The sequence below is a fragment of the Chaetodon trifascialis genome, chromosome 7, assembly GCF_039877785.1.
Source record: "Chaetodon trifascialis isolate fChaTrf1 chromosome 7, fChaTrf1.hap1, whole genome shotgun sequence".
NCBI lineage: Eukaryota > Metazoa > Chordata > Actinopteri > Chaetodontiformes > Chaetodontidae > Chaetodon > Chaetodon trifascialis.
In genome coordinates this window covers 20,822,109-20,848,174 of record NC_092062.1, presented here as the reverse complement: position 1 = coordinate 20,848,174, position 26,066 = coordinate 20,822,109, and the positions used below count along the sequence as shown (strand labels likewise).

General features: G+C 42.3%; 2 protein-coding genes and 1 long non-coding RNA gene across 4 annotated transcripts; 1 reads left to right on the top strand and 2 right to left on the bottom strand.

Annotated features, from left to right (window-relative positions):
- Positions 1–760: 760 nt before the first annotated feature.
- kel (Kell metallo-endopeptidase (Kell blood group)) lies at positions 761–6,580 on the bottom strand. The gene is made up of 18 exons (XM_070966179.1): positions 6,448–6,580; positions 5,206–5,506; positions 4,811–5,110; positions 4,561–4,682; positions 4,094–4,252; positions 3,911–3,982; positions 3,609–3,797; positions 3,365–3,525; positions 3,155–3,272; positions 2,974–3,069; positions 2,784–2,882; positions 2,617–2,694; positions 2,120–2,226; positions 1,938–2,027; positions 1,778–1,845; positions 1,460–1,620; positions 1,280–1,369; positions 761–1,196 (listed from the first exon to the last, which is right to left on the bottom strand). Exons 1-18 carry the CDS (start codon positions 6,472–6,474, stop codon positions 1,050–1,052), a joined length of 2,385 nt encoding a protein of 794 aa, XP_070822280.1. The 5' UTR covers positions 6,475–6,580; the 3' UTR covers positions 761–1,049.
- Positions 6,581–6,722: 142 nt separating this feature from the next.
- On the top strand, positions 6,723–12,777 carry LOC139333623 (uncharacterized). The gene is made up of 3 exons (XR_011602343.1): positions 6,723–6,820; positions 11,219–11,280; positions 12,667–12,777. It is a non-coding gene; the product is annotated as an uncharacterized lncRNA (long non-coding RNA).
- Positions 8,525–22,256, bottom strand: zyx (zyxin). Of its 2 annotated transcripts, none has more exons than XM_070966181.1 (10): positions 22,081–22,256; positions 14,891–15,132; positions 13,740–13,999; positions 12,914–13,009; positions 11,555–12,133; positions 11,146–11,287; positions 10,422–10,591; positions 10,069–10,247; positions 9,460–9,580; positions 8,525–9,369 (listed from the first exon to the last, which is right to left on the bottom strand). In XM_070966181.1, the coding sequence occupies exons 2-10, from the start codon at positions 15,111–15,113 to the stop codon at positions 9,256–9,258; spliced, it is 1,884 nt and encodes a 627-aa protein (XP_070822282.1). In that variant the 5' UTR covers positions 15,114–15,132; positions 22,081–22,256; the 3' UTR covers positions 8,525–9,255. The 2 variants fall into 2 exon arrangements, with proteins under 2 accessions (XP_070822282.1, XP_070822281.1); XM_070966180.1 differs by lacking the exon at positions 22,081–22,256 and adding an exon at positions 21,554–21,728.
- Between the last annotated feature and the right edge of the window lie 3,810 nt (positions 22,257–26,066).

The window sequence follows — 26,066 nt, the reverse complement described above, 5'->3', positions numbered from 1 at the left end:
ATGTATCCTGTTACACACTGTATGTGTATACTTGTATAATGGTGTCTGAAATATGATGTGGAATATACATAGTTTCTGTAGCCAGGGATCCCTTTTTGAAATATTTTCTACCATTATCAATCACACCAGTTACATTAAAATATATGAAATCAAATGAAGAGTGATTTTGTTTCATATCAACTGAGAAGAGTTCACAGAAGGAAATAAGAAGCACAGTGGAGACAAAATATTACAATATGATGAAGTGCACGGGTTTCCCTCTGACAACATTATTGTTAAATCTGCCAATTATTTTGATGATTAATCATTGAGTCAGTAAAATTATTTGTGAAAAATGCTCATCACAATTTTCGTGAGCCCAAAGTGACGTATTCAGATTACTTACTTTGTCCAACCAATACTCAAAAACCTGAAGACTCTTCATTTGCTATCATAAATGACAAAGAAGAGCAGGAAACCATTACATTTAGGAAGCTGGAGCCAGAAAATTTTTTGACATTTTTCCTTGAAAAATGACCGAAATGATTAATCAGTTACCAAAATAGTTGCCGATTCATTTTTTCAGTAGTTGGTTCAAAAGTTTGGCTCCTGCTTTTCCTCCAAAGACTCTGCATATTTGCTGTAAGCCTACTCCATACTTCAGAAAGAAATATAAAAACTAGGAAACCAGGAGACTAAACTGCAGCTTAATTAGGAGCTCATTTAAAAGTTAGCGGTTTAAACATAGCCAAATATGAAGTGAAACTGTGAATCATGAAGTGACAATTTTCAAATGTTTATTTTATTTACATGAATGCTTAACAGCTTGTGCAATATATGGGAATGCAAACATATTTAAACAATAACTACTGATACAAAAATGTCACCTTACATACTGTAGGTACTCTTACCATAAATATCTTATGTAAATTATCTTTATTGTAACAACAGTTTGCCAACATCCACAGTGTACGCTTAATTTCTACAGCACCACGTTGATAGTTTGCCAGACAATCCACAATAATCAATAACTACAAACACAAAACCTGCTGGTCGTCAGGGGAGTGTATTCAGCATGGTTGTAACAAGTGCTGCTGGGTTTTGTTGTGGCACTGTAGGTTTGTAGGACACAGGTTAGATTTGGCACAAATGACTGTAATCAAAAAGGAGGGCTCAAAGGGCATGAGTTTATGGTGTGGGTATGAGTCACAGTTAACCTGGAAAAGATAAATGAAAGGCGTGATCAGTGGTTGAGAATAAGCTGAGAAAAAAAAGAAACCTAATAATAGAAGCACAGTACCTGAGAAAAAGCTGTGAGAAACAGACGAATGTGTGATAGTCCCGAGATGGAAGTGTCACCCGGGCGCTTCTTTAGACTCTGCTGATAAGCCTGAGGAAGGACGTGGACAACATGTGGATGCTTGAGCCAAATCGTGTCATACACACACAGAGAGACTAAAGCCTGAAGATGGCTGCTAACCTGCAATGCTATCTGCAGTGCAGAATACTGCACCCACACCTCCTGCTGCTGCGCTGCTGAGAGAGAAAACGCTCCACCTCGGTTTGCTTTTTCTGCGACAGCGAGGTAGTGAGCCCACACACATTCCCCCACAGCGTGCACCGCCTCACTCTGAGAATAAACTACAGCACAACAGGGATTAATATGATATTCCAGTGAACAATCTGTAAGTGGAGCATAGAGAAAGCAGGTCTGATGTCTTAAAAACAGCATATTACCAAGGCAATTAACTGTGTATGCAACCTAAACATGATGTGGACTAATGGGAGCTTCTCTTACTTTCAGGCAGGATCAGATGGAGGAGATCTTTGGCCATAAGGAAACCTATTGCACCATAATTCATTGCCCTGTTAAAAAAATACAAAAATAAAGTGTACTAGAATGTTTAATAATACATCTAAGACATTAATAATGCATTTAAAATAAGTATAGACTTTACCTAGGATAGGTAGGATGGAAGAGAGGAGGGACAAACATTCCCATGGGAAAGAGGAGCTCATCACCCAGGAGAAACGGAGCAACAGACAGACTAAAAGAAGGCAAAAAACAACAACAACAAAAAAACATTGAATACATGCTCAAGCATGTTTCTCAACTCTGAGAACGAAGGGAGACACTTACATATCAGTCGCTTCAGTCTGCTCACTCAAGAGCTGACTGCGTCTCTTTGGCCACAAGGACAGCAGCTGGACGTAGCTGGAGAAGAAGCTGTCTGAGCTGACTGTCACCTGGAATCATACAGGCTGTCAGGTCAGTGGTGTCCTTTGTTTTGTTTTGTTTTTGAGTTAAATGGATAGTTCAGATGATTTGAAGTGGGGTTGAATGAGGTACTTATGAGAAGTCAGTGTATTACCTACAGTAGATGGTGGTCAGCACACCCCCAGTTTGGAGAAGCAGCAGGAAGCTAAACAATGCCCTGCTGTAGACTGGACTTCTCCAAACTGGAGGTGTGCTGATCACCATCTACTGTAGGTAATACACTGACACCTCATTCAATGCCACTTCCAATCATCTGAACAATCCGTTTAAGTGAGTTTACGTGGTTAACAGAGGTTAATAAAGAGGTTAAAATCTTGAAACACCTAATCAGTTAGAGGCATTACAGGTCTATAATGTACCTTGGAAAAAAGCAGGTCAAGATCAGCCTGACCAGAGATCTCTTTTGTAGTCCAAAGTCTAGGAATTAAAGACTGAACCTGGAGGAAGACAGAGTTTTACTGACAGCAAAACACCAACAAAGTGCAGTTTCACAAACACATGTACAGTAACAGGTTGTGCATGTTACCTTTTTCCTGACAAACTGGAGAGACTTCTGATCTGTCCCCATGAGTTCACGTAATTTGGACTTGAAGGAGGAAAAGATATTTTGAATAATCTCCTCTGCCTGTTGAACAATACACATTTTAAACACACTTCATGTCAGCCCTGTAAATTCAATCGCTGCTTAGTTTATTATGTCCCAATGTCCTGCTTACTTCTCTGTGTGCTGTCCTTTCAGCGAGGAGGTCTGAAAGGACTACGTCAAATCCTCTCTCAGTCTCTAGCACACAGTGTTTCCAGCGAGGGGCTTCCTGGTGAAGAGGGCCATAAAGAAGATGTAACTCACAGGCGTCATCTTTTTAAAAAGCACCGATGGCTACGTGTGTGTTGACTCACCCCTTCACTGTTACCCAGAGCCACAGACAAATTCTTCGCCGTTTCAGAAAATCTGGAGTCTAGAGCAGGCATCAGGGTGTGCAGCAGATAGAAGACCATGTAAGTATGAAGGGGGGCGCTGAGTGGAATCAAGTGTGGCAGCACAAGGTCAAAAAAGACAAAAGGAAAATGCACATTTGACTGTGGGTTATTTTGAGTCACTTACAATACCTGCTTCTCAGCTCATGCTTGTTCAGCCATTTGCCAATGATGCGGGACATTTGCACCACGTAGGCGAAGTTATGCAGAAAGACATGATCATCTTCGACGAGGGGCAGTGGATGGAAAGCGGCCTGCAGACAGCCCAACCAATCAATGGCAGGGGCCTGGCGCTGTTGACATATTTAAATAAAGAAAATCAATCAATCTCAGACACGGTGTGTGTGAATAGCGACACATCTTCCTCGTCCAGTACCTGGAGCTCCTTGATGGTCATGCGCTGATAGAGCTGCCCTTTTGACAGACGATAGCGCAGAGGCGCAGCGGCCACAGCGAGCTCAGAGGACAGAGAGATGAACGTGCCCACGTGGATCATGCTGCTGCTGGGTGGGGCCCCCAGCAGTGCCAGGTACCTCTGACAGGATGCCAAGAAGGGACGTAGCGTCTGGACGAAAAGAGGCAGGGGAATGATAAAAGAACGCATTAGCGGGATGGATGAATATTGTATTCATTAAAAGTTTTTCCTTGGATCAGTATTGGTCTGGCTAAGTCATCAACCTGAGTTTTCGCTTGAGACTTCTGCGTCTTGCTGTTCCATTCAGTCGGGATCAGCAGCTCCGGCTGATCAATCTGTTGACAAAGAGGAGACTGGAGTTAAAGCAATGACACAAAGCCTACTTTGCTATGGCAGCGCTCCCAAGAGCAGGTTAGGACTTGCAAATTATCCTAATGGATACTGGCCTGTATGTATCTTTTGGCTGTCCCGTGGGCAGTTTCATTTGGGTGTTTGCCCACATAGAGGCTGAAGAATGGAAAGGTGGCATAGTCTCTCATTAGCAGGCTCAGGGTGGAGTTAAAATCAGTCCGATTCCACTGGCCTGATACTGCCCAGCCTCCCAGCTGCATACACAGAGAGACAGAGACAGAGACAGAGATTAAACACAAAAAAGGAAGAGAAGTAGGAGAGAGGGACACAGGTGTTAGAATGAACTTTAAATTGTGTCTTTTACAAATAATGCATCGCTGATCTGAGTCAGTTGGCAACAAATATGTCAGTTTCTGCTTTTGAGTACTTTTGTCAGATGGGAAAAACTCAGCGAAGCTGTTGTGACAAATCAATACTTGTAATTGTTGCACCTGGTGTGGGCCATCCAATCTAATTTAAACAAGACTCTGCAGCCTTTCTAAGGGACATATAATTATCTCACTTTCTGGATGAGCGTGAGGAAGGGCTCTGCTCCAGCAATGTCAATGGATTTGGTGTCCAAACAGGACTGGTAGAATCCTTTGGCCTTCTGCACCGCTGTGCTACCTGGTCTGTCATTTGATTCTGACAAATGAAGAAAAAAGCAGTTCAGACAAGCCATTGATATAAATCTTATACAGAAATATGATTGGATAAAGCAATAAAATTCAGGGTGGTGTACGTTAGAGGACATTTTGTTCGCAGACTCCTACCCAAAATCTCCCTGAGATACTGCAGCAGCACACTTTTTCTGTCCAGTATTTTCTCCTCTTTTTGCCTTCTGTCGTCCCTCTCGTTACTGTGTCCTCTCCTCTCCGGCCACACGGCATTTTCCTTCTTGTTCTGTGGATGTCCAGGGATGCCCTGACCTAATTGCTTCCCCACACTGTCTGTTGAAAGTCTGTCAGATCCACATGTGAACAGGAAGTAATCACAGGGCCGTGCGAAGGGATCAGTAGACGTGGACAAACGGTCCGAGGCGCTCTGACAGGCTGGGGAGAGACATGGAGTCTCTACAGGAAAGAGAGCGAGAAGAATTAAACAAAATGGCAAATTCTGCATTTATTGTGTCATGTTGTTGTGTCAGTGTATTTCTCTGGGCGCCTACCTGTGCCTGCCTGGTTATTGCTCCGATTTTGAAGATTGTGATGCATATAGTATATTAGTCCCAGAGTGGCAGCACATAAGGAGAACCCCAAAAGGAAGAGAAGCAGCTTTCGATGGTTTATCCACACTGGCTTTGTTTGGTGCTCAGGGTCAGACTCTGACAGCTGGAGCTCAGGGTGGAGCTGGGTTTGTTGATGAGGAGTGGAGGGATCTTGGGTGATTACTGGCAGCTGAAATAGAGGTGGAGGCTGAAGCTGCCTTTCAGGTTCGGGCTGTGACGATGGTTGGACTGATAGCTGAGGCTGGAAGGGACCAAGTGAAACAAGAGTGTAACTGGGTCAACAGAAGGACCATAACATTGTTGGAAATAAATTTTGTATGTAGTTGCTCCAATGTTGTTTTCTAATCAGAGAAATATAGAAATATCCATGATTTGATGTGGACAATCCAGGATCAGTGCTCATACAAGCCCAGTGCAGATGTTACAGAGAATGATGTAGCCCACTAATTAAGCAATGCCCATGACCCCTCATCACAGGTAGCTATGTCTATGGGCAGCTTAACCAAACAGTTTCATTTGAATAAACATCAAGAAAAAGCTAAGATATGAGAAATTAAGCAAATTTTTGTGTGGCTGACTTTTTTTTCTTCCCTTTTTGAGTTTGAGTCCATGAATGTGGTCATTTCACATCACAGGTCTTCAGTTCAACTGGACCCACAACACTTCCACAAGACTCTACAGTGATTTCCAGTATCCCAGAGACTTCTGATCATCCACTTGTTCCCAAAACACATCAATTCTTAAATTTCCACTGCTCTGCCCAAGAGAATGCTCAATATTTCCTCAGAGAACTACTTGGGAATTTCTATTCTCTCTACCTTGAGTAACAATCTCATTACAAAGTGGATATTCCTGTATTTCAGATTGTTTTTGTTTTTTATACTTAGATGTCTTGTACTTCACTATTCAAACATGACTTGACAGTTCAGAAGACTGTGTTCTGGCTCACTCTAAATTTTCCCAAAGTTAATAGAAAATATGGATCAATATCATTAACATCGTAGGCAAGACAATTTGTGCACCTCACCAATCTACATAATTTAAATAATATAATTTCCCTTGAGCATAGATGACTCTGCTGCAGTTTCCAGCAACTAAAACACTCATACTGGCCTCATTAGTATGTGACCATAACAGGTTCATAACAAGCGAGCCGACTTTCTGTTTTTGGAAAGATCCTACCTCAAGCTCTCTTGAAGTTTCACTCATTCTTATTACATGGACGTCTTGCTCTGTGTTTCTCCAGCGTGTTGCATCCTCTGTCTTTTACATTTGCTGTTTCACATGTGCTCCCTCCTCCTGCCGTCAAACAACTGTCATCTCAGCCCTCTATCTCTTTTCATCACTCACTTCTCTCGTCATCTGACTCTCTGATAAAAACAACTCTGCTGGCCACATCTCACTCTCCTCTCCAGGGCACAGTTACTCAAGCAAAGACTGGGGATATGCATGGGATTGTTTTGTGGCTTGTGAATCTTGGAGAAACTCAACACGAGGACTATCTATCCCTCCTGTCTGCAGTGTCAAAGGCTTGAGAACAGGAAGGCTGGGACGGGTAAGTTAAGGCCAACAAGCGGCTTTTGTGTAGACATTGTTACATTGCTTTGAATGAAGGCAAGGTCTTCCTGGAGCGTAAACACTCTTAGATGCACGTGCACATTTGACGGCTGTCGTCATTATCAGCTCAACTCATGGCTGTTAACGACTGATAGAGCGGTTTGGCATCTCCTCTAACAGTGGAGCACATCATTGAGAGTGTGGGAGGACACACGTTTCATGGATGTCACATGGACGGCGTCCAGAGAGAGAACGGTGGCAAAAACAAATGTGACAAACTCTGTGAGCAACTTTTCAGTGACTGCTTCTATTGTAGGTGTCCAGAGCTACAGAAGTGTACAGCTGTTAAGCAGACAAAAACACTTGGTATATAGCATTTTATTTGTTTATTTATCTTTTGATACAGCCAAAGGGGTAGAGGTGGGGCTAAATAATGTTTTTAAACATATACACATTCACAAATAACAAACAGGAATTTATAAAAAAAAAAAAAAAAAAAAATTTATGAAAAGACAAGGCATCCACATGTTATACAATAGGACAGAACACAACAAAACGCCACATAAATGCAACTGTGAAGGCATCATCATACGTATAATATCACATAGTGATGACAAAGGCAGGGCCACAAAGGTGGAGTTGTTGGTGCAAACAAGACGTAATACTAGAAGAAATGCCACCACCGCCTACACAGCTAGCATGCAACGCTGAATGGCCATATTAGTCATTCTGGTGTTATACTGCACCAAGTTCAATGCAAGCACGAGAATCAACTGTTTTCTTATTGTGGAATGAATTTCTGTGGAAATGGAATACAATGGTGGAGAAGGCACGTCTCCAGGTTAAAAATGAAGCCACGTAACTGTTATCAAAGAAACACAGTACAGTAAGACAGGAATAAAACAGTATATAACTGACATGAACAGACTCGAGTACAAAAGAAGAATAGTGGAAAGAATAGTGGTATTTACTGTAACATTAGAACCAATCCAGACCAAAAAACTGGGCTCAAACACAAAAAGGTGACAAAAAAAACACATGAACGTCCAAACATTTAATCCCAAATAACTGTTGTATGAACCTTAATCTTCTCAACAGCTTTGAAATATTTGGTCACTATTTTCTTAGCATCTGTTACCTAAAGCTCAAAGCTAATGCCTCTACTGATTTATTATCCTGCTGTTTTTAGTACTGGTACACATATAACCTTAATACTCAGTTTTAAAAAAAGGTCCATAAATTATATTATTTAAAGCAGAGGTTGCATATCAAAAGCTACTATCGTGTTTCTAGATGGCTTCTACTTAAAAAAAAAACTAACTAAATTGATCATGTGCAGGGGCTTTAGAGTCACAGTGACACTAAAAGGATATTTTATTTCACTATGGAACTGTGCAACTATCACATAGTAGGTCCTGTTTTCAGCCATGCAGCTGGCATTCATAACTCCACCGTTTTTTAAATTGGGAGATCCCTGGAATGGAACCTGTGCTTGGCAAATCTGTGCTCATCCGTTTGTTCAAAATTTGTGCATCCAAAAAGCATGCATCTAAAAATACGCTGTTAAATCAGCTCTGAACTATTTTTGAGAAGAAAATGGCTGACTTTTGTTCTAATCTTGCCCTTATACAGTATGTATGATCAATGCATGCCACTAAATGATCAAATTCACATCACAAAAAACTAAGAGCGACATTCACGGTTTTATCTTTTTTTTGCAGTCAGCGTTTAGCCCTAGATGACTTTAAAATGCTATCAGAGTAGATTGGCTGATATGAAGCACTTTCTAGGTAGGAAAGCATCATTAACCATGCTTGCAGGCACAACAACTGCCAAAGTGTTAATATGCTCTACAAACAGCCAGTCAGAGTAGTGAAATCTGCAGAATGGTCCCTGATACTCCTCTTTCCATGGTAATAATCTGTCTCAGCAACACTGATATAGTTACAATGCTCACAGGGAGAGAGACGAGCCGGTGAAAGATGGAAACATCTCAGTACGTGGTGCTACTAATGATACTGAGGCGAGACAAAGAAAGGCAACTCTATATTCATCAGACTGCTCTTTTGACCAAACTGTTCTTGTGCAAGATATGCTGGAAATTTTTAGCGTAAACACAGAATTGGCACAAAAAATACGCTCTAGCTCACAAAGATGGCTAGATGAGAGATTGGAGAGTTGGGAGATTGGGGATAAAAGATGAGGGACATGTATTTCAATGCAGTACATTACTTCTGCACTGAAGTGAACAGAGACAAGAGAATACTACACTGTATCTGCATGCAAACATACCTTTTCACACAGCACATTCACGCTCACACCTGCGCACATATACTAAATAAAGCCCTGTTGCAAAGGCAAAACCGGCAGCTGAATGAATCCTGTGCTTCTGGATTTGGTTCATAGTTATCTGAGTGATGCTGCTTCAGCCAATCACTGTGCAGCTTGCTTGGCTCGCTGGGTGTGACACTTCATACACAGGATCTTTCCATCCAATGGATAGCAGCCGTTTTCATCCGCTTCTATGGAGAGCGGGCGAGCGCAATCCTACAGAACAAAGAAATTCATCTGTTCATTTGCATTTAGTTACATTTTAGAGTTTATCGGATACATTATGTGACGTGTACTTGTACTTACCTCACAGCGGTAACACTTGAGGTGGAAGTTCTTGTCGAGAGCCACCACTCTGACTGTCTCCTCACTGCCTGCGGCTGGAATGATGGGTTCATTACAGCTCACACACAGAGGGGAGAAACGTCTGGAATACAAAGCGGGCTGTTGGTCGATGGGCTTCAGTCAAATTCACACACATTCACATAAAATCAACCACATTTGCTGCATCTGGGCCTGTCGACTCATGATAGAGAGGATTAATCGACTTAGTCAAACCCAATTATTTTATCTACACTTTAGCATGCTGTGTAAACGTTTTTTTAATCAGAGATGAAAAGGAAGAAGTGAGGAGGAAGTGTTGCTGTTGCTGCTTCCTTCCTCCAGCATCACCTCTTTTATCAGTATTCCTGGTGGGTAGGATGAATGAGGTCATACAAACACTGCTAAACTTGATTTATCCTCAAAACACATGCTTCCTTGTGCTGAGAATTTGTGTAGATAGAAGTCAGGGGAATTACTGGTTAAGACATTTTATCCCAGCCTGTGCTTGGTATCATGCACTGCATTGCAAACTCATCGCTTCTGTGATATTTCACTAAGTTAATCTGTGAGGGATCAACAGCCAGTAACTACCTGTGGTAATCCTGGACACAGTAGGGGTTGTTGTTGTCATCAGTGATGAAAGGCGCCCCCTCAAGTACGCAGGAGCAGGTGCTACAGCGGAAACAGTGGGCGTGGAAACATTGGCCCACCGCCTTTAACACACGGTCTGTGATCTTCTCCCCACATCGGGAACACACCGCCAGGGAATTCTGAGAGGGAGCAGAAGGAATGGAAAAGACATGAAACTAGTTAATCACCTGTAAGCACACTGTGTGAAGTGGAGGTGCCCCTTGCTTTTTACTCAAAACACATGAAATAAAACATAAACAGCCAAAATGTGACTTGTAACTACACTATAAGACAATCAGCATGTGTCTCCTCACCATATAGCAGTCCTCACACTGAGGTGACCCGTCCCTGTCATAGAACTGCATGCCCTGCAGGGGGCGATGGCAGCTCATGCAACAGAAGCAGTTAGAGTGGAAGAGTTTGTCCATGGCCCTCACTGCTGGCTGGGTCCGCGACAGAGCCTCGCCGCACTTCCCACAGACCTCTAAGATGGGAAGGGGTGGATCAGAGAAAGGGTTGAAAAAGAATAAGATTTATAAACAAAATGATTCACAAATGCATCCGTTTCCTACTGATCTCTGCTTGTGTTAATTTCCCTAACTATTGAGGACAATTTTATATTGAAACAGTAATTTCCACAGGTGATAAACTGAAGTATTGGTTCAGTTGTACAGACTATTTTGACGACACTCGTACAACACATGTGGCTAAATGGTCTACAAGGTCACATTTGTTAGCAAACAGCAGATAAGGAGGAAAGAACTTGAACAACCGCAGCAGTAAACAGAGGCCCACTGCAGAGAAAAATAAAAGCCTACGACACATAAATTGTTCAACGTAAGAATGAACTGTGAATACATTTTCCATCCATCCATCCAGAAATGTTTTGCATTTCTCAAGCAGCCAGAAAACTTCTGATTTCTTTCTCATTTCCAATGTGGGCTATTAAAATTTCCCACATTTCAAGCTGTTTAATTAAGAAATGACTACTGCAATACATTTAGCATTACAGCCACCACTCTTTTTGTGTGTGTGTACCTGTAGGAGGCGAGGTGATGACAGGTGCGTGTGTGTCCATGTCTTTAATGAAGTCCTTGGTCATTCTCTCCAGCTCCTCCACTTCCCTCATATTCAGAGGAACACCTCCACCTGGGATAGGAACTGGGCCAGGGGGTGAGGGCTGCTTGTACACACACACACACAAACACACACAAGCCATTAGTATAGGCATATACATTATTGACATAGTTACAACAGGCCTTACAGAGCATTTTGTTATTTCCGATTTAGCAGTTTACCTTTGGAAATATGTGCATGTCTAAAAATGCATAATTGCATGCATAACAATCTGTTGACCACAAACTGAACTGTTTGTAATTCTTGTCCTTTTCTACTGTATATACAATGTGAAGAGTGTCTCTAAGTGACTAAAAAAACTGGAACATACCGTTGATGCAGGGGGAGTTTTCATTGGCTGGCTAAAAGAGGAGCGGGGTGACTCCATCGTCTTAGGTTGAGGAGGAGGAGGCACAGCAGCTGGAGGGTTTTGGTTTGCGTTCACCTGACTGGCAAAGGGAGAACTCTTTATGTGATTAGAGGCCGGGGCAGCTGCCATATTGTTTGGTGGAGTAGGAGGTGCAGGGGGAGCTGCGGGAGGTGGAGGGAAAGAGCTGGTCGCAGAAGGAGGGGAAGGTTTTGGTGCAACGCTAATTGGGCTGGCATTCTGGTTCAGGTTCTGGTTCAGTTTTTGTGCCAGAGTAGCTGATGATGTTGCCAATCTTCCTCCGAAACCAGACTTGGGAGCCACAGCCGGGGCCTTAGCGAATGGCTGAGCAGCAGAGTTTGGTGCAGAGTTGTTGTGATTGGCCTGTCGGTTCGTTCTGGCTTTGAGTTCTTCCGCCCAGGGTGCTGGAGGTGGGCGGTCTCCCATCTCGGGGGGTGGGAGGAAGGAGAGTGCTGGTTTAGGAGCAGTCGGGGGAGGAGCTGATGGCTTGGGTGCTGGTGCTGTAGGATACTGGCTTGGTAACTGTGGATAAAACAACAGCATCAATAATGAAACCGTCTCTTTAGAGACGCTTTTACCTCAAACCAAAGCACAGAGAAAAAGATGAGGCACTCCGTTTGTTCAGCAACATAAAACATTCATTTATCATTTACTATAATTCAACAGAGGGAAGTTCAGAAACTACTGTATTACACTGCACAGTGAAATGCTGCAGCAGACACTTTCATTATATTGAATGAGGTACTTTGATTAAAGTAAACACTGGAAGCGCTCCACAGTTTGAGCTTATCAGAAGTGCTTCGTCTTTCTGACTTTTATTTTGTGGTTTTGAGCCAATGTAATTCTGCCCTGATCCAGTACCTCCCAGTTGGATAAAAACACTCTCCATTTATGGCCCTCTCACTGGGTCTCTGGCAGCACACTTTGGCTTCATCACACTCTCATGCTCTCCATTCAATTCTGTGTGCATCACTCTCTCTCTCTCTCTCTCTCTCTGCAAGTGTCTCCTCTCAGTGTGAATCACCAGCTACCTCACTGCTTGTTTTCTCTTTCAGGTCTGCTGTGCTGTATGTGCACTTCACTTATCAGTGAGCTTTCAACCTGAACAGATGAAGAGAGACTAATGAAACCAACCTGGCATCTCTCCAAACTATTTCCACTGACCTACCTTGCTTTATTCCCCCCTTTTTTCCCTCTCTGTGACTCATTCTTTTTCTACAGCGAGGCTCCTGTGAGTCCATGCCTGCTGTCATCTTTCCTCTCATCTGCTCGTTTTTCTATCAGTATCTTAACGCTTTGTACCTTAGGGTTGAAAGGTCCCCTGGTCTCCATCTCAGACAGCAAGTCAGTCAGAGAGTCAAGCTGTTTATCGAAGCTAGTCTGCTTCTCCATCAGCCTCTGGCAGAGGAAGACACACAATTTATTTACACAAGTGATCACGATGAAGCAAAAGAGAATGAGGCCACGATGAACAAGAATAAAACGGTAGATGAGAAATTGTTCACAGACTTTAAGATGAGTGTTTGGTCCTTTTATCTATTCAAAATGCAGAATGAAATATAACAACTGCTTCAAGGACTTCTGGCAGTTGCTGGTGTGGAAAACACAGAATGAAAGAATGAATGCTAAACAAGCTCAATGAAGTGATTAATGATGACGATGAATACTTCCCTAGTTGGATGAAAGGGAACACGGACTATTCGGCTATGTAATTTTTGATTCACTGGTTTGCTTTGGTTTTTGTACTTTTCAACAGTGGCACATGATTCCATGCATGGATGTCTTTGTAGCCCAATAAACAAGCTGCAATTAATGCAGCCCTACAATAAACATCTCCACAATAAACCTTTCGTTGCACGCCTAAAAACTATTTCTGTTACATAAATGGGCAATAATCCTGTTACAAGCATGAAACTGGGTGATTTACCCCAGACTAATGCTAATATAATTTGTGGGAAGACAGTATTTCCTGCCAACACTCTGCTATGGTCTCACAACAATGTCCTCCAGTGTCCTAACTGATGATCAAATTATACTAAAATGTGTTTACATGCAGTGAAAGGAAGAAACATGCAGACAGGGAAAAGCAACTTCAGCCTAATTTGGTGAAGATTCCATCATGACTCACCTGTGGGTTCCCAGCAGCACTGGGAATACTGGTACCGGAGGCAGAGAGTGGCGGAGGGGGTGGGGGAGGAGGGGGAGAGGGGGAGGTGGGCAGACAGGCGTTCTCCTCGGGGGGAGCTGGGAGGGGCAGGTCATCGGCCACTGGAGGTGGAGCGGGGAAGGCGGGAGGGGGGGCATCAGAGGCAGTGGGTGTGGTTTGGCATTCGGGGGGAGGGGCTGGCAAATCATCATCCAGTGGAGGAGGAGGAGGGGGTGGGAAGTCTGACAGAAATGAGGAGGGTTGATTGGTTAAAAGCTGCGACACCATGGCTTCTGTGACTCAGATATACTGAGTGCTTTAACATCATAAGTGTATGGAAAAAAACAAACAAGACAATAAAAATAAAACAAAACACTGTGGGGAGGATTTGGCGAGTTTGTGAGGTCTGTTCGGCTGCTGGCTTCTTAACTTGACAGCCAAGTCCTGCCTGGTAGATGTGGGATTCTGTTCTCTGTTTTCCTGCATTAAAGGTGCCCTGAGGAGTTTCCTTGTAAACAAAGAAAATGTTAGTTTGGATTCAGTGTTCTCCCTGTGTGTATCCCCGTGGATTCTCCTACATTACCGCCCTTAGAAAACATTTGTAAATCTGATTTTTTAATATTTCAAATCCTGCACAGTTTACATTTACATCGATGTTTGCTTGCCTGTGCGTGTGTGTCCTCATGCATGTGTTCAATACACACGAAACATGGACCCACTTGCAAAGACATTGCGCCGTAGCACTTCTAGTGGTCAAAAACTTCACAGGGCACCCTTCATTTATCAAGACTGTCTGTCTATGTCGATGATTTACACAGAGCTCAGACATCTTCATATTCATACTACTGGTATAATTATGCACAACTGAAAAAGTAAAAAGTTTGCTCAAAGGCAAAGGTATGAGACTATCTCGACATGTCACTGTAACGTCCAAAAGGCAGGAATTACGCCTCAGAGACAACTCATCAAAACAAAAGCACTGCATACCTGATGTGTTTTATTATAAACTAAACTGCGACGCTCTGCATGCTGTAGTGTAAAAGGCAGTAGGGGGTGGGAGAGGGGAGGGCTGCTGAGTGAGAGTGGATATTACTTAAGAATGGTTCACAAAATAGCATAAATAATGCAAATACCATCACAGAGCGAAGGAGGCGGCGGAGGCAGATCTCCCACTCGACCTATCACAGCTGTGCCTACTGGCGTCGGTGATGGAGCTGAGGGAGGGGTCAGACTTTTGGGCCGTGGTGGTGCCACAGAGGCAAACTTTTTGGGCTGGTTGTAGAAGGACGGGGTGGTGACTTTGAAGTTCAGAGAGGATGTCATCATGAAAGGCTTGCTGCTGCTGGAGTCCTCCATTTTGTGTATTTATCCAAGGCTAAACACAAGAAACATTATGGACAACAGTTAAACTATAACAGAACAATATTCATCCGTACAACAAAAGGTATGAAACAGGTGAAGTCGAAGCTGCATACTCAGGAGTCTCACTCTCACACCCCACATAATGAAACCAACATTAATCAGCTGACTGAAGTCAAAGGGCTCACATTCCTTGGCAGCCTCAGCATGTCAGGTCTTTTTTCTGGAGAATTAGTGGGGATGACACATCAACAAAACATTTGGCCAGTCACAATTCCAAACTACAAGCTAATTGTAAGCAGATTTGCAGTATGTATTGCCTTTACACTGAAAACCTAACAAAATTAACTGTACTCGAGGATACAGACTAAACTTGATGTTTGAGACTTGTGTCAATGGATAGTTGTCCTTCAGTGCGCTGCCAAATGGAAATGGAAGAGCTAATTAAGAATTAGAAATGGTGGGAACAAGTAAAAAAAAAAAAATAAATAAGAGCAATAAATCTTATTTTTGTTTCCAACTTTAGAACTGGCAATGGCTTCCGAAAGCTGCAGTTTGATTGATTCAATCTGTGCATATTGTTTAGCATTTCCTGTTGGTACAAAACACTAACTTCTTGTTTGTCAACTGCAAATACAGTGCAGACTAGTACCTATTGTGTACTTTACAACTGGAACACAGCTGTCTTGACTCCTTAAGTCTCAAAAGAACTAATTAAAATTGAGGTTTATTGTGGCTCACAGTGTCTCCTAAAATCTGTCATGGACTATTTCTGGATTTTGTGAAATAGCAGTAAAAAAAAAAAGAAAAGAAAAAAAGAAAAGAAAAGAACCAGCAGGCATTCTGCAAATCCAGTGTTACTCTTTAAACACAAACACGTTGGCAAATAGTCTGCAGCGGATTGAGAGAAAAGTGTGTGAAAATTTCCTCTGGCCATGTGTACAGAGCAGACAGAGCGGCACTCCCAGATGCCAGAGACAATTTACAATATTTAAGACATGATTGTTTGCAGCGACATAACAACACGATCCTAGCAAGTTCTGTAAGAGGGAGATCAGTTTGATGCGAGGATGCAGCAACTATCATAACATCTTCATGTGAGGTGCGTCAAAAAGAGGCAAAGCTCAAATATTTACCTCACACATGCTCGTGGTTAAACAAATGTTGACGTTACTTCAGTGATTCGAGATTCCTCGCGAAGTCTGAGCACATTTCCCTGAAGGCCACCGGCCCTGATTGTGACCTTTAGTCAAAAGCATGGCTGTTCACACTGACCCCCTCCACCAACACACATAAACATACACTGACACACACACCTGTGCACACACTGGCTGTCTTAAATCTGTTTAACTATTCTACCTCAATTCTCAGAAATAGTTGCATACTCCTAACAATAATAATAATAATAATAATAATAATAATAATGATTCCAACTGCGCCAATGATTTATGCAACAATGTTTGGATTATTTATGCAGCCTTTAACAGCTTGTAAAAGCTAAATGTCATGCAGCCACAACACAAAACCTGTAATATGTATTTGCAGGAAGTAAAAATTAGGCAAATTGGAGAAAACATTTTCCAATATAATTACCATCTCTTTGTTGTGTGGCATTTATTCTCTACATCTTAATGAAGGTCACATGGCACTGATGCCTCCGTAAATGTCAAAGTTACTAAGAACAATGAAGGACTATTCTCTCAGTCATCTATTATTCAAAAGTACTTCAGTAAATGTTCATTCATTGTTTGCTTGCTGTTATCAGTCAGACCGGACAACAAATAAAGCACAACAGCAATTAAGGTTGTATTGATGCATCTTGATACAGCTTTCTTGAATTAGCTTTAATGTATCTTTCACAGCACAGGGGTTAATGTGCATGTTTTTTTTTCCTTAAAATTGGAAATACATGTCCTAGTGTGTTAATAATGTTGTCAGGATTTCCACTCAATAATAAGATCACGGTTGATAAAGTAATAACTGTAAAGGGGTGCCAATTGTCTTGCCATACCTTTTTTTTCCTCTGCATTAGGGCTTTAAAATGGACTCCTAACTAAACTTGATGTATCTTAAGTTGTTACATTCATACATCCCCCTGTGAGCACAATGCTGAGCAGTCATTGGTGAGATATCCTCAAAAGCCACAGAAACACTTTGTTTGCACTGTGGTTTAAAAAGTAGAGACTCTCCGTGGTTTTCACCTTTTAGATATAATTCAGTTTGCTTTTGAGAAAACATCCCTTCAATGGAGAGATCAAGTCTGACACTGGCTTGAAAATGATTATGTAAAAGCTGAAAAGCTAAACTAATACATGTGTTCCATCCTGATTCCACTTTGTTGGGACACACAGGCAATGCTTCAAGTTCTGACAAGACGAGAAACCCTGGGAGCTCATGAAAGTATTTCTGGTGCTCATGACATAGCCGGCTTCTTGAACACTTTTAACCATATACTGTCCAAGCCCACATTGTCCTTTAGGCCTGTGAAGTCTAAGATGTCCCATTAAGAATCACTGATGCATCAAACCTCTTGGCTCATCAACCTCTTACACATCACTTTAACCATACATCGACATGTTTTATTGTCTACTTAGGTAAGACAGCATATTTTTCATACGTTTTAGACAAATACCAGCTACAGTTGTTGATTTTGTTACAGCTTTGCAATCTAGACAAAAGTTTGATGAGGGGAATAAGTCCTGATGATGAGTTCTCACTATAACAACATTATTGATTGAAGAATCAGTGGAAGAAACAATCTAATGGCATGAGATTCACTCTCAAATGTCTCCGCCATGTCCTTCACGTGGACTTACAAAAACATCAACCTACAGAATCTTAGCTCACTTCACTATCCCACTTAAATAATTTAGAAAATTACTCCATGAATCGATAAGGGGAGGTGGTGAGGCTCTAATGGAGATGCAAACTGTTCTGGTTGCCAACTTTGTGCAGGCACACAGGCAGATTATGGCAGAGCAGTCTGCAGCAATGGAAAAATTAAATAACAAACCAAAGGAAAGAAACAAAGGACAAGTCATAGGAAAATAGCTGGCTAATCATTAAACATGTATCAAGACCTACTTCTAGTTGAATGGGAGTGGACACTTAAAAAAAACAGATTGAATGGTTACGGTCAAGATAAAGCTCTTGGATTAATTAAGCTTTGCAAATATGAACATGAACAGCAAACTCAAAGCAGAACACTTGGATCTATAATGGCTTTCTAAATGGAGTACTTGACAAGGGTGGGTATGGACTGTGATTTAGTGTTTTCATTATAGTACTTAAACTACGTTGTTTCTAAGAGACGATATGCAATAGTCCACTCAATTATTCAGCAGTGATGATAACTTGTGGTCAGGTTCCATCTGTTCCTTGATACGGGCCTGAGGGATTTAATACGATGAGATCAGCTCCACACTCAGCTTCAGATGTCCTACTGCACATCTATCTTGAAACCTGATCCTTGAGATGAGAGAGACCCTCAGCTGAGGAACATATTTGGCACTAAAAACCCAATGACATCACTTTTTTCTTTTTTTGAACTCTCCATTCAGCCTCTCTTTGCTGTTTTCCTCTTGGACATTGTTTATTCTCTAAATGAGGATTGAGTGTTTGTGTTCTGCTCAATCTCTCAATCTGATGTACAGACTTGAGTTCTGTGACAAAACACAACCATTTTATCTCTTTTATTCTCTGTCCCCCACCACTTGAACTGAATGACATCACTTGGGGCTGCATTTAATCATTTCTGCTTTTCAGCTGTGATGGAGGATGGCATTGTGTAGCATAAATTACATACTGTACTCTTTAGCTTTTGAACTTAACTTTGTATAAACTCCACATAATGTAGCTAGACGGCTTTTACAGGACAAAAAAGTGGTTCTCAACCCTAGTTTGGGTACCTGGTTGGTTTCCATTACATTTTATCAGGGACTGATATACACATGGGACAGAGGGTGAACGCAAGCCTATCTGCCTTGAAGGATATAAAAAAACAACATGGCTATTGAGACTCAGCATTTTAAGTCCAATATGGACTATTAAGCCAGGCAAACAGACGAAGCAAAACTGAGCTCATTATGTGGCACACTTTCTATTATCTTTGTGTTTTGTCTCATTTCAGGTAAACACCCTCTTTCCTCTCAAGGCACATACTATGTGATGCAGCAGCTGTTGAGGAAGACTTTACCTCACTTTTTAAAGGAAAGCTGTTTAACTCAGCAGTGGTTCATTACTTTGCGATTACAGAGGAACTAAATTTGGTTTATATACTGTGCCGCTGCTTTTTAAAAGGTCATATATGGAAGAGTTGTAGCATGGTGCCCCACTGAACTTAAAGGTCCACTGTGTTGGATTTATGGGGGGGGTCTATTGGCAGAAATGGAAAACAATTTTCCTGATTATGTTTTCCTTACTGAACAATTACCTGAAACTAAGAATTGTTGTGTTTTTGTTACCTTAAAATGAGTCCTTTATATCTACACAGGAAGCTTCCACAGAGTCCACCACGTTGCACCGCCATGGTCCTACAGTAGCCCCGAATGGACAAACCAAACACTGGCTCTAGAGAGCACCTTTTGCAATTTTAGCAACCACTGTAGGTGCTAGAAACATCTAGCTTTTATATGAGCTCAGAGTCACGTAGTTAAATGTTTTTCAAGTACCACTATGCCCACATAAATTCAGTAAAAACAACACTAGTAGAGGTAAAGGTCTGACATCAGTAATGTGCTCACTACAGCTTTGCCTGCTATATATCTTAGCTTGGCAATAAAAATAATAATCTAAAACAATGAAGAAATAAACTACAAACAGAAAGCTAATTCCACATTTCTAAAGGCAGGTACTCGAACAGTTAACCACAACCTGAATTCCTGACAGTACCTAACTCCTTCCACATTTGGTCAGTCACTGTATCATGACTAGTGTGTTGTTGATGAAACTCTCTATTGTTCTAATGTTAATAGCACACCCAGTTTCTGGGAAAGCGTGTCTAGGCCGGGGGTCACTAATGCGGGGACAAACAACCCTTTTGAGTCCAATCTTACAGGTCACTGGACATGCATTGAGCACCAGTGTTACGCTCCCTCTCAGACTACAGTTAGATGGCCAACTGAACAGGCAACATTTCAAAACTGGTAATAGCATCAGCCAGTGGCCTCCGTGTCAAGCTCTCACCCAAATAACCTTATCTGCTTGCACTGACAGAGTAGAATGATGTAGGCCAAACAAGAGTCACAAGACACTGAGAGGCACAATCAAGGAGCTAGACATGCAGTGATTTGGGGCTAAGAGATGCCCTAAAATAGCTTGTGTGTCTAGACTCATGCAGACTACAATTAAGGAGGACTCCTTGTCACCCCAGTCACAAATTGAAGCATAAAGCCATTCATAGATCATCTTCATTCACAGATTTTCATTTGCGTCACCAGTTTACTGAGGCGTCAGTGACCACAATCCCGGCCTTTTCAAACAGGACCACCACATTAACCTCAGGCTAACCCAAGCCAGAGCCTTCTTGTTGTAAGTCATTCTTAAACACAGCTTTCTGTGGGCTTGGGTTGAGGCTCCCCTCCTATCTGGCTGATGAAAAGGCAAATTGGAGAGGCAAGGCACAAACACTGATATTCTCTAAGTTGTAGAAATGCTATGCTAAAATTGCCATAATTTTCTCATGTACTCTCCAACATCCCCTCAGTGCACAGAACTGTGGCACATCTCTTCACCCTCATTCATGGCATGAGACAAAGAGCCATACTTGCAGGCCGCCTCAACATCGGCACAACAGAACAGTAAAACATGCCATATTAAAACAGATTTGTATTTAATTGATTTACACTACCAATGAAATACCGTAACATAATGGACCATGGTGCCCCACCCACCATGGCATCCCACTGAACACTGTTAACCTACTGTTAGGCAATGCTTTGACAGCTGATAGCAGAGGGTGTGCGGTCACAAACACGCCAAATGTGGGCAAACAGCTTGGGTTAATTAAACATTACCTTTCATCAGGAAATAGCAGACAGGAAATAGTGTTCATGCTTAAAGCTACACGTTACAAACTAGCTAGGTGGCTAAGAAAGCAAATCAGAGCTTCACATTAATGTTACGTTAGTCTACACAGTATTCAGGAGAATCACGTCCCATAACGTTAGCCTGTCTTACGTCCAATTTTCAGGTTAAATCAGGCAGCTTTGTAGCTCCAACACATATTAGTTGAGACATTATTTAAACTCACTGGTGGTTGAATGAGACTGCCACTGACTTGCTTGTCTGTCCAGCCACCTTTTGTGATACCCGTTAACCTCTCTGGCTTATCATCAATCACACCGACGGTAACGTAGCTTCACACATCCCTACCACTCCTATCGTTACAAGCTTCGGTCAGTTTAGGGGGCCGAAACGCCGCCCCATTTTTTTCTTACCTCATATGGCAAAGTACACGACTTCTCTTGACCGTGCTGTCATCAAGTTTGCTAATTTTGCCACTCTCTGAAGTGCATAAACGCTTACAGCTGCATTGCTACATAGCTTGCTAGCTAGCTAGCTTGGTCAACTTTTCACTGGGCTTCCTGTTACAGCTTCCGCATAGCACGTTCCTTATCGTTTGTATCCATCAGCTGTTGTAGCGACGTTCAGGGGGATTTGTTCACATTCACAAAACGACCACTCGGCTGGGGGGCCAGCGGAACAACACCCACCGTGAGGTATCTTCCAACCACAGTCTGCAGTAGTTTTTATATGTCACATAAAACGCTGCCATATGGTATATCCACACTAGTTGTCACTTCACAAAGATGCTATTCCCCGAGGTGTTAACAGCGGCAGTAAATCTGTCCTATCATGACACTTGGATTGACAAGAGATTTTACCTTATTAGGTAACCTGTAGCGGTCTGCCCCCCTAAAAAGTACTATTATCCTGATTCACCACAAGTACAAGCAATACTTACCCTGTTAATACAGCTGCAGTGTGGATCTCCCCTTTCCTTCCCCCTCTTCCTTTTGTTCTGCTTTTTCTCTTGGTTCAGGCTGAGTAAGAGTTGACTGTAATGGTAACTTCTCTTTCTCTCTTCCCCTCTCCAGCTATTAGACCCTCCCCCTGTGCTTTTCAGTCTGGAAAAGGAATGACACCATCCTTCCAAACAAGTTCTTTCTCGTTTGACTTTGGCCCAGCACTTGTGTATTACTATGTAAACAGCACCTCTCTCTCTCTCTCTCTCTCTCTCTCTCTCTCTCTCTCTCTCTCTCTCTCTCTCTCTCTCTCTCTCTCTCTCTCTCTCTCTCTGTGTGTGTGTGTGTGTGTGTGTGTGTGTGTGTGTGTGTGTGTGTTCAAGGACTGTTCAATCATACCCCTCCTCTTCCTCCTCCTCTTGCTCTCCTTTCTCTCTGGATTCTTGCAGCATTCTTCAGTCAATGACATCAACCCTGTTGCCTCTCCTTGTAAGGTCAGACTGAGGGAATGAGGGAGCGAGAGGGAGGAAGAGATAATGGGGCTAGAGGCTTGATTAGATACAGGCACTAAAAGTGGGTTTTAAACACAAGGAGGTATGTAACGGCTGAAGAAAGTGTCTTCAAACTGGCCTGGGCTGTGGAAAAGTGTTTGCTATTGCAGCTTTATTTACTGTCAGGAACAAAATAAGACTGGTTTTCTGCCTTTCCTTCACTTGCCTCAACAGGCAAAGCTGATGATCAGATTGTAAAGACATTATTCTGTCTGCCAAGAGCGCTGCCACATCGTTATTTTCCTTGCACTAAGGCAGTAAACATGCAAAGGCTTAGACTGCTTCTCTGTACATGATTAGTACGCTTGATTATACGGAGTAAATACATATTATGGCTCTTTCTCAAGTGTGGCTGATCGTCATCCGGACAATAAGGATGTGATCGCACTCAAACTGGTGTTAAATGACACCTCCCATCCTGCACTTCAGACACTTCTATGACTTAATATCCTTTTATGTGTCATCCACACACACCACACATACCCTGGGTGACTCGTCTAGCACATGCCTTTATCTTATCACAGGCGTCGTCATTACTTGAACCAAGGGTGAAGTCTCATGTCTATTATTGACTCCTTTTGACGTCAGCTTGCTCTGACATTTCTTTATTTGTGACATTTTCTATTTTAACATGTTGAAAATGTTATCATTATTCTACAGTAAAAATGTCAGTAGGGTGAGACAGTTAACTCAAGAATTTCAGATTTTACTAGTTAGAGTCTCACTTTTGCATTAATATTCTATGCTTAGAGCTGAAATGATTAGTTTGATGTTTGATTAATTACTCAACAGATAATCAACTAGTCTAATATCTGATCAATGATTCAAGTTAGTTTTTAAACAGAAATACCAAAGAGTTGATGGTTTTGGCTTCTCCGGTGTGAGAATTTTCTGCTTTTCTTTATCCTGTGTGATAATAAACTGAATATCTTTAGGTTTTCGAGTCTTAATTTGACAAAACAAGCAATTTCATGATGTCACCTTGGGTTGTGAGGAATTGTGACAGTCATTGTTATTATTTGACATTTTATACACCTAATACAATTTATAAATAGAGAAAATAATCAGCAGATCTGTTATCCTACTGGCTAAAGGGTTTCTATGTCATGTCTTTGCTATTTGCTGAATTTGACTCTAAATAACGTTTTCTACGGATATCTTTCTGGTGAACATCGAGCGTGCACTCTTTACTCTGACTCATGGCACCTCCGTAAATTTGCCACCAACTCACAGATCACCACATGACGTTCAGCTCGTAACAAAGCGCCGTTGCACTTAATTCAGGTTGTGAAACCAAAGGCAAGGCTCTCCTGCAATCAGACATCTGCAGTAGCTGTTGTGTAACCTGTTGCTGCCTGATTCATGTCTGTGAACTGCAGGGAGTGGTCACTGGGGTCTTTGATAGCCTATTGTCCCGCAAGGAATGTTTCCAGTCTCTCCCCACTTCCACTGGGACAAAAAAAAAAATCTGTCGAATTTCCATTCAGAGATTTCCACAGTGACTATGGTGCAGCACTTTAAAAAAGCGTCCCTCGTCCTGGTGGCCGGCTCTCAGGCAGGTGACATGCAGGAAAAAGGGTCAGCGTTCATGTGCTGTTCCACATTTGAGCCATTTCGGGAGGTCGCTTTCAGTCTGAGCGGTGAGGGGAGTAAGGAAGCTGGAATGACACGAGAAATGCTCTTCTGTGCTTTTTCAGCCAGCTGCAAACATCGGGTGGTGCCATGGTGACTGAAGTTTGGAAAGTTTGAAGTAGGCAGGGAGAAGGCAGCTCTTGGGTCTAGTCAGTCTGGAGGTAAGACAAAAAAAAAACAAAAAAAAAAAACAGGAGGCCGTCAGAATCAGAGCCAGACAGCCTGGAATGCAGCCAGACCTTGGAATGAGCAGTTCCTCTCCCCCTCCCTCTCTAAAGTGCCATACTTCTCTCTCCCTCTCTCTTTTTCATGCTGCATTTTTTTAACCACTTTTCTCCCCCATTCCCTCCATTTCTCCATCAGCCCTCCATGTGATGCACTCTTATTTCCCTCCCCATCTTTCTTTCCGCACCACCCTCTCCACCTCCCACTGCTCGTGTGAGTCAGTACCTGCTCATAATACCTCAGTGCTCAGAGTTAATATCCTGATCTTGGATCATTTCCGATCTGCACTGAGGCACAGTCTCTCTCTCCGTCTCTGGGCATTCTGATTTTCTCAGCAAAGGAAAAGTGGGAAACCATTTGAATGCAAGGTGAATGTTTTTAGTCGCTCACACCCAAAGGCAGAGACCACGAGCAACAGCAGAGTACACTGTATATTTGTGTTCTGTCTGAGCACTTATAAATTATAACTTCGTATTGATTTCCACTTTTCCTCTGTCAGTATACCTTAAAATGTTGCACACACAATTTATTTATTTATTTTATAAAAATTTTATTGTCAAGCTTTCAAATTTTTATCAAAATATACCAAACCAATAAACACACACTGTTCCAGGCCCTTGCCACCCCAGCCCTCCCAGTAATAGGAAAAGACATTACAAAGAACTGCAGCCAGAGGCTTTTTTTAAACATTAAACAAAATTGTATAAGAGGGTGGAATATCCCTTTCTAAAATGTGACCTTTACAAGGGGAACACAGCTGTTCCCTGCAGAAAACCATTTACTGTAGCTGCAGAGAGAGGGAAGTTGGACTTCCATGCCATCACTTTCAGGCCCATAAAGCTACTTTTAAGCTACTTTTGTTCATATTCTTTCAAATATACTCAACATTTGCAAAATTTCCTAAAAACAAAGTTCTTTATACAGTCAGCATGATATTTTTCCACTGTTCTAAAGCACATCTCTGATCATTTAGGTCTGTGATAATGCATGCACAAATCCCCCCCAGTACACTAGAAACATAAAGTGCGGCCTGCAGTGGAGGGGGCAGTTGTTCCCGCAAAGCAAAAACCATTTAGCCATTAGGGAGAAATTCCAGGCGTGATTTAGACAGGATGAGAACCTGCATACTTGTGACAGAACATGGTCTCTTCTCTCGGCACCCAGAGGAAAAATCTCTCTGCTGCCAAACTGGCTTCCATTCAAGGCCAGTGTGAGACTGCAGTACCGCAGTTCCCCCAGCAGGTGTCAGGCTGATACACATTACTGTGGCGTGCTCAGAATGCCTCCGGGGAAGAAGATTCCCCCAGAATCTCTGAGAGCAGGCAAATCCACATCAGCTAGACATGTGATAAAGGGCGGGAGGGCGTGTAAAGGGGAAACTCATAGAAACTGACATACAGCATAAGAGACTGTTGAGGAGAATGGACACATGACAAGTAAGCTGGACACAGAAGCATCACTGGGGACAAACAGTGCAGCAGTGGGAGAATGTGGGGTAATTGCAGGAGAGACGGAAAGAGAATTGTAAATAATAGAGGAGGGTTGGGAACTCCTTGTACGCAAGGTTTTGTGTGAGT